The 9005-nt window shown below is 47.8% G+C and overlaps 1 protein-coding gene across 2 annotated transcripts in view; it reads right to left on the bottom strand.

Annotated features, from left to right (window-relative positions):
* Positions 1-5172: 5172 nt before the first annotated feature.
* Positions 5173-9005, bottom strand: part of PTHLH (parathyroid hormone-like hormone) — a 20999-nt gene continuing 17166 nt past the window's right edge. For both annotated transcript variants that reach the window (XM_015414302.1, XM_015414312.1), the window contains exon 4: positions 5173-5321. In XM_015414302.1, the coding sequence (XP_015269788.1) occupies positions 5312-5321 (10 nt within the window). In that variant the 3' untranslated portion in view covers positions 5173-5311. The remainder of the gene's footprint in view (positions 5322-9005) is intronic.

The following is a 9005-nucleotide window of genomic DNA, read 5'->3' as shown; positions in this document are numbered from 1 at the left end:
GAAAGGGGAGTGGTTTCAGATGCCCAATGACATTAGCAGGCAAATGACAATAGCAGGTGAATGACAGTAGTAGGCATGATTGGATTATGTTTGATGTGCAGAAAGGTAGTAGGTGTGGAGAAATCAGCATTGGTAATGAGACAGGAAACCTAGGTCTCAATTAACCCCAGGAAGATGCCATTGTCTTGAGCTTCACGCCCAAAAACAAACTGGCAGCTAGTGAAGTACTGGCAAGATGTCTCTGCTTACAACTCTATCAATTCTCTTTGCAGAACTAGATCCAAGAGCTGTCCCATTCCATTCTGTAGAGGGAGCATGAGTGCATCCAGTACAGGCCTCAGTCAGCTACACCACCAACCAGCTGAACCACCCTACTGGGTCAGAGCTGAGCTTCAGTTCACAGGACCTCATGCAGTGCATTAGCAGTTCCAGACACCTGCTCAGAACATCCAGTCTGATGAAGAGGGATCACCCACATATGGAGGATGCCTTCCAAATGAGCTCCCCTAGCAGCTTTATGGAGATGTTAAATAGACAAGGTTGAATCTTGCAGGACCACATGGCATCAAAGCTATGGGGCTGGCCAGCCAGGAGAGGGTGGGGTCATTAGAGTGTGATGCCCCAAATCCTTCCGAGGAAGCTGGTCCAGAATGGCCAGTGCTACTGAAAACCACTGAACAATCCAAGATAATATCCAGGGCTGCATCAGGGGGAAAGGGCTTCCTGCCATCCTAATCCATCCCAGGTCCCCATCCCCACCCCCAAACTGCGGAGTCTCTCATAGTATCCTGGGACAGGGGGTTTGGTGTAGTGGTTAAGTGTGCGGACTCTAATCTGGGAGAACCGGGTTCGATTTCCCACTCCTCCACTTGCACCTGCTGGATGGCCTTGGGCAAGCCGTAGTTCTGATAAGAGCTGTTCTTGAAAAAGAGCCGTTTCTGTCAGAGCTCTCTCAGCCCCACCTACCTCACAGGGTGTCTGTTGTGGGGAGGGGAAGGGGAAGGAGTTTGTAAGCCGCTCTGAGACACCTTTGGGTAGTGAAGGGCGGGGTATAAATCCAATCTCCTCTTCTTCTCCTCTTCTTCTAAATTGGGGTCCGGAGAGGCAGCTTTCCCTTCCTGATCTGCTCTCCTCCTCTAGTCAAGGACACCAAGAGCAGCTTCTTGCTGAGCAGTTCTCTCCCCCTTTCCTCCTCGTATTGCTTCTGTTTTTGGGGGTTTTTTTTCCCCATCTGTGCTGTGGCTTTGCTGGTTCGGTTTGATGTCGTGGTCTCCGGGAAGTTTTTAAATCTCAGCCGTGGCTTGAAGTATTGTTTTGAATTGCTGCGATTTTGTTTTTTCTCGTTTCTCTGGGCCACCTTGAGCATCTGCTCGGCAGACTAATGACCTGCAGCAGTCAAGGGAATGGTGTGGGGCCGTGGTTTGACTGCTGGCCCTCAAGGCTAGATGAGGGGGGGGGAGCTGCTTGTAGGGCTGCCAGCCTCCAGGTGGGGCCTGGAGATCTCCTGGAATGACTGCTGATCTCCAGATTTATTTATTTATTTTATTTATTATTCGACTTGGTATACCGCCCTAACCCCCGTGGGGGTCTCTGGGCGGTTCACATTTGAGGAGTGCTAATTACGATTTTATCCTTAACTACGGCCACATTCTGGAAGGGGGATGGGGCAGCCTACCGGCACCCTGGTGGAGGCTGATGTTCTTCAGCTTCTGGCTTCGTTCCCGGAGGTTCACCGGCTGTTGTTTCTCCTGGCGCTCGATCCGGCATGGAGTTGACGCCCTCCTTCGGCCCGGCTTACGTCCCTCAGGCTCCGCCGCGCTTTGAGGATGACGTCACTGCGGGGCTTTGTTCCCCTGGAGAAAATGGCTGCTTTGGAGGGTGGATGCTACGGCATTATACCCCACTGAGGTCCCTCCCCTCAACAGACGCCACCCTCCCCAGCTCCACTCCCCAAATCCCCGGCTATTTCACAACCAGGAGCTGGAAACCCTCACTGGTTGCCTCTGCCAGAGAGCCGCTTCAGGCTGTTGCATTATGGGGAGGGAATTCCCCAGTCAGTAGCACCCCCTTCTTTGGCCCCCAACTCGAAACAAGTCTTACGAAAAGGCCATAACACTCCAGTATTTTTCTCCTCATAAGGAAACCAGCCTTTTAAAAAGGCTGCCACTGGAACATCCAGCTGCACAGAAATGAGGGACGCAAGCCCTGACCTGGATAGCCCAGGCAAGCCCGACCTCATCAGATCTCGGAAGCTAAGCAGGGCCGACCCTGGCAAGTATTTGGATGGGAGACCTCCAAGGAATGCCAGGGCTGGGAGGCAGAGGCAGGCCATCAAGCTACTTCTCTGAACGTCCTCCGTGCCCCAGTAGGAGTCGCCAGAGGTCGCCATGACTTTGAGGCACAGGCACACGGACACACAAAATGCAGAAATACAAAAAAAATGAGAACGAAATGAGGGACACAAAACGATTTATTTATTGCAGACCTGGAATCAATGGGCTATACTGGCTTTTGGAGCTAAGGGGAAATTATGTACCTCACAAAGTTCTGATTTCTGGACTTCTAATTTCTGAACTGAACTGTGTGGGGTGGTGGTTGAGAGTGTCCGACTAGAGATCTGGGACACCCAGGTTCGAAGCCCCACTCATGCCATGGAAGATCACTGAGGGACCTTGGGCCAGTCGCACTCTCGTTGCCTAAACTACCTCAAAGGGTGGTTGTGAGGATAAAATGGAGAAGAGAATGATGCAAGCTGCTTTTGGGGGGGAAGCCCATTGGGGGGAAAGGTGGGGCATAAATGAAGTAAATGAAATAAGTAAACGAGTAAAAGAATAGGAGATCTTGTCCCTCAGAGAGAAGCTTGACTCGTGTTTGCTTTACAAGGTTGGGTAGAGCTTCAAAACTTATCCAAAACCTGTTTAACTAGAGGCAGGGGTCATTTCATAGAAAAAGAGGTGCAGGAGCTCATTAGCATACCTTATTTGCATAACCTATTTGCATATGCCACACCCCCTAACATCACCGGAAGTGTGTCAGAAGGCAACACCCACCGCTCAGGCTCCACTGGACTGTTTTGGATTGCTAGCTATTGGGGGGGGGGAACGTGCAGATCTGTCCTCATAGAGGAGGGAGAACTTGTACCTGAAGGCGGGCCGTCTTCTTGCTCCTCGTGGCCCGACTGAGGGCTGCTGGGAGCAGGGGGCGGGGCTTGTTGCATGTGCCCGCCCCCTGCACTCCTTACTGCCGGAGCTCCCGCAGGAAATGACCCCTGACTAGAGGCAACTTTGGGGCAGACAGAGTCAACGCTCCCTCTAAGCTGTGGAGTCTTGTGAGCAAAAACTCTACTTTGTGAGCTCCTGGCATTAAAGCTGTGAGTGAGCGATTTGGCTGCTGCATAAATGTTTTCTTCGAAGCCATCCTTCCTGAGCTGGGACAAAAATGTGTGAGCCGGAGGCTAAAAAACTGTGAGCTAGCTCACACTAACTCAGCTTGGAGGGAACACTGGACAGAGTGTGCATGTGTGTGTATGTGCAAGAGCATGTGTGCACACCACAGGCCGCAATGGTTCATTCATGGGATGGTCTTATGCCTGCCTAAATGGAGGTAAGTCCTACTGAATTGGGATTGGCTCTGGAGTAGACAAGTGCCAGGACTGGGTTGCACAACACTTGGAGGACAAGTTCTTAATCAGCACTGCATTTTCTCTCCATCTGTGATTGTCAGTGCAACTTTACTGCCAGATTTCACTTATGTACCTGATGTCGGGCCCTAGGTGCTCGAACGTGTCCAAAGAGGTAATCCAAGAACCACAGCTAAAGAAATATTGCATTGGCTCAGCAATGGAGACCATAATACAGAAAGGCCACTGGTCCCAGTTAGAATTGAACCCTGGAAGACTTGGTCAAAACATTGATACAGGAGAATTGTGTAGTGCAGTCTTCTTCTACCCCATGGGTGGAAGCAAGAGCTCAGATGCTCAGTCTCCATGGCAAACCAGCACATTGGGGATGTTGTCTTAGAATTACAGTTCTCCTTCCAGGACAGATGGCAAAATTTACTCATTGCCCCCCCTCCCTTGATAGCATTCTGTGAACCTAATAGCCTCTGTGGGGGTCCCTTTTAAAGCAACAGCAGTACTACGGAGTCACTGCTCAGTCACGCCATGCCTGACTGTACCATCTCATTTTCACCCGCTACTTGTACGTAGCCTCAACAAAGCATTCCAATATGTCACTGTCTGTGTAATAGAAGTAGCAACATCTGGAAACAAGAGGTGGGAAACGTTCTAACAGGAGATCTCAAAAGCCCCCCCCCCTCACATGCTCCAATGCAGAAATGGATTCCTGGCTCCCATTTGATCATGCCTGTCCCATGTCTATCTCTTCAGTCAAATTTTTGTAGTTGCAGGAAGGCTGGAAAGCTACATCCCGCCCCCCCCCATGTGCACACACACAGACGCCTCTCCCCAGTTTGTCTCTGAGTCTGTACCTTCTGCTCTGCCTTGGGAAATTCTGAGCTAGTACTCGCTGGGGTATCTTTGCGTGGCTCTATGGCTGGAGTGTTTCCTCCGGTGCAGAGAGTTCTGCTCCACAAGGAATAGACATCAGCTCAGCTTCTCCTCTGTCTTAGTGCCAGACGTTGGAGCACAATCTGCTGTAAGTGATTTTTAACTAAAAGCTAATGTGAAAATGGAACTGAAACCAAGGTAAACATATTAAATTTAAAGACTATTTTCAGATGTTATAAAGGGGAAAATGATTGTTCCTTGTCCTTAAAATTCCTAGAGGACACATTTCTCCCTCTGAGTCACGATGTGATTTTAATTAGATTATATTTTATTGGACTTTCTTTTCTTTTTTTACAAATCTTTTAAAAAATCACTGCCTTTTTATACATGCGTGGAAGAAAATCAATTGGGAACAACTGTACTTGGACAACTCACTAAAATCAACCAAAAAACTGGAATCGTTTGTTTATTTTTTTTATCCACATACTCAAAAAAAAGTATATCTAAAGTGCATGTTACAAAAAAATATAGAAAGTCAGCAGCACCAAGATAAAAGTTCATGAAAAATAAATACATCATTCAACAAAATAAATTATGGTAATTGTGACAACGAGAATTGTCTTAGCACAAAATAAAAACAATATTCACAATGTTCAAATGTGCAGCTTTGGAAAGCATCAGGGGCCAACAGTTGAGTTTGATATATTTACAGTATTTACAGATAATAAATACTTCTAATACTTTCCATATGTTCAGTATTACAGAATACTGCGATGTGTTTTCCAAAGACCTCAGCTGAAGATGTCAACGCCTTCTGCAAAAAAAAGAGGAAAGAAAAAAGGGCAGCATTAGGGTTTTTTCCATACTAAATAATTGGACACACCATCAAGAGTCATCCAAACAGGGCGTGCCTCTCTTGGAACAGATGATGAACATCGTTGGGTCTACTGAAGCGTTTTTCTTTCCTCCCTGTTGTTCAGCCTCTACTGTACATGGCTTTCAACACAATTAAACTAGCAATGCAAAGAATTATAGACCAAATCCAAGTAGCTGATCCTCTGCAGCTGGGTCTGTGTGAGGTAAGAAAAACCCTCGGCTTCACCTCTCTCTGTCTCACACACAAAACAATGGATCATGTCTGGATCACGAATGAATGTAGCTCTACCGAAACTCGTCTGAAACTTGGTGTGGGCCAACATACATCGAGGAAGGTCATAATAATGATTTGGAAAAGGACCAAGGTCTTTCCAAAGCTGGGGGGGGGGGGGAACACCTTCCACATTTATGCTGGACAGCCAAGTCCCAGGCTTGCTGAACTTCCCTTCCTCTGTTGGAGCTTATATATGATCACCTGTTCAAGGTCCACTCCATTTTGGTCATTCTGGTGAGGCAGGCTACTGGGCAAAACTTTACTCAACTCTTGAGTTGTGTATTTTTGTCTGTCTTTCACTCCTCTAAGCTGTCTTTTAGAACAGTTTATTCCCTTTTCCAGAGATGGGCTCCCCTTCACAGTACTTCCCTGTAGCTAGGGTTGCCAACCTCCAGATGGGGCCAGGAGTTCTTCTGGAATCACCACTGTTCTCCAGATTACAGAGATCAGTTCGCATGGAGAAAATGGCAGTTTTGGAGGGTGGACTCTATGGCATTATACCCCACTGAGGTCCCTCCCCTTCCTCCAGTTCCACCCTCCCCAGGATCCACCCCCAAATCTCCAGGAATTTCCCAACTAAGAACTGGAAGTCCTACCTGAGTCTAGATAGCTACAGGCAGGGTACAGAAGGCACAGAGAACCATGGGGAATCAGCAGGATGCAAATTCATATAATCCTCGAGCTCCTAGTTCTTGCGGGATTTTTGGACAGGTTGGAACAGTGAGGTAGCGCCCAATGTAGCCAAGATTTCATCTGGTACATGCCATGCTTTCTAAATTAAACATAAGAGCATACCCTCTTGGCCTGTATAACAAAGGCATATCACGAGCATTCCAGATAGCTGTTAAGTGTATGAAACACTTGGAATCTTTCAAAAGCAACTTCAAAGCCATTGAAAGACCTTCCTGTTCAGTTTGGAATTTTTGAGCTGTGTATTTCAGGTGTGGAGTCTGTAGCTGCAAAATAAGACTGGGCTCCAGTGACACTTAAATAAATGTTGTTAAGTCTTTAAGGCACAACCAAACTAGCTGCGTATGAATCAGTACTGGGTGCTCTTCATCCCTACTAATAACTGAGCAAGTTATCTGCCTTGGGGCTAATAAATGGGTTACTGCAGGCCGCAGGACACGTTTGCATGTGAGGCCAAGTCTATGTGGCTTCTGAAACATCTGAGAACAGCATACCATCTGGGTCGCCCTTATTGTGCAATCTATTTCTGTCCTAGCAGTGGTAAAAAAAAATAACATTGCTTACAAGTAGTTTTCCCAGTATCCAGGTGGTGGCGGGAGATCTCCTGGGATTACAAATGATCCTCAGGCCACAGAGTTCAGTTCCCCTGGAGAAAATAGATGCTTTGGGAGGTGGACTCTATGGCATTGTACCCCTCTTAAGGTCCAGCAGTTTCCCAACTGGATCTGGCCACCCTATCTCTCCATCCCCTGCTGGTGGCCTGGAGGGACCTGGTAGCCCTAATAAGATTCACAATGGAGCCAATAGCAGCTCTGTGGGGCAGTTCACAGACATCAAAGCAGCACGGGAGAGGCGGCAAAAGCCTCCCTACACGTTGTGGTCACAAACCGAAAACAGCTGGTGTGTATCTGGGAGGCACAACATTCCCATCGCACCCGTGATATGATGTACCCTAACACAAGGACTTTATAACGTGCCGACAGAGCTTTAGCAACAGCTTTTATTGTTTACATCGCTGGTTGTTTGGACTTCAGGTGCCCGTGTGATCTATCACAACCTGACAGGAGACAGTGAGTCTCGAAAGCCCTGCAGCTGTACCCAGAACAAGCCCAAGATACCAGGATCTGAGGGCACCGGAGGGATGAGGGGGCTGGGGTAGCAAAGGGGAAGAGTAACATTGTCGGAAAGTGTGTGACAGGGGAGTTGTCCAACCAAAACAGTCAGTATAGTTTCCTACTAAACATATTTGGCATTCTGGGTTCGGCGTTTCTACTTACTGCCCATAATTGCAGTGTCTCACTGGTTTGCAAGGGGCTTTCCAATTCTGTATTTATTACCACTGGTTCTCATTGCTTGGGCAGTCCCATTAATCTGGGGATGTGTATAGGCCAGGCAGACAGGGTAATAGACCTGGGTTGACAGTGGTACACACCAAACCTCCCTAGTGATTGGCAGCCTGCCTGCATGGTAGATATATTGGAGAGTATAGAAGTAGAAGAAGGCAAGGCTTCATTCCCCACCCATCAACACAGGCACACATCTCAAACCAGACAAGATTTCCCCAGTACAATTCAATTTCCCCAGCTCAGATGAGCCATATTAGGGGGGAAAGACAGGAAACTCCTCCCCTGCATATGCACAGTGAGCGTGGCAGGCTGGAGGCCGGTGGAGGAAAGTGCTTTCATGTCACAGCCAACATTCCCTCTAATTCCCTCCCCGCTACTGAGCAGGGGGTACATCATCAGAGGCACAATGGTGTTTCTCCTTTTAAAAAAAAGAGATGGCTTTTGGAATGATCTCTAACACAACTAGCTTTAATTCTTGTCTTAAAGAATCCAAACCAAGGTTCTTTAAAAAAATCTGGCCTGGGGGTGCGCATATCCTTATTAGAGCCCCGCAAGCTCTCCAGTTCTCCCTTTGGAAATCTATAACAATGGAGTAGCGCATTTCGCAGTCTTGTTTCCTTAATGGACCACATTCCCACCAAGTTCAAACAAGTTCCCTTTTGGGCCAGTATCCAAAATTAAAGATGATAGTGGGAAACAACTGGGGATCGTTGGACTTCATGTCAGGAATTCATAGCTGTCTCCCTCCCTCCCTCCCTCCCTCCCTCCTTCTTGTTTTAATGGTAACTTCCAAGGCTTTGATTTAAGGGAACTGCTGAGACTTGGTGGTTGATGGAAGTTTCTTGCGCGAAGCAGGGAGATGGTTGCTTGCAACACAGATAGGTGTGTGGCGCAATATGCCATGGAGCCGTCTAATCCCTCTGCCCACCTCTCTGCCACAGCTGCATTTGTGTTGCCAGTGCTTTGGAAGCATTCAAGGGATAGTGACTGACAGTATTTGCTTGGCCAGTGTGTTTAAAGGGTAACCATCTTCAGATACTTTAAAAACTTCCCTTGGACAAACTAAGGGACCTTCAACTTTGAATGTTTTCTAGTCCTTACAATGAAGAAATCCACACTTAAGCCCACCCACCAATCTCCATCCAAATGTCTGACCTGAGTCTACACATTTGCATGGTCCCTGAGTGCATGGAGAGACCCATGTGCAACTTGTGTGTGCGTGGGCTATGCTGAGATCTCTGGCTGAACGGAGGGGGGGAGGGGGCCAGCAAGGAAAATCCTGCTCTACTCGCCATCATTTTACACTCATCTG

Source organism: Gekko japonicus, unplaced genomic scaffold (assembly GCF_001447785.1).
Source record: "Gekko japonicus isolate JY-2015 unplaced genomic scaffold, Gekko_japonicus_V1.1 scaffold1333, whole genome shotgun sequence".
NCBI lineage: Eukaryota > Metazoa > Chordata > Lepidosauria > Squamata > Gekkonidae > Gekko > Gekko japonicus.
Note: the sequence above shows the minus strand (reverse complement) of the source record. Positions and strands in the feature narration are given on the sequence as shown.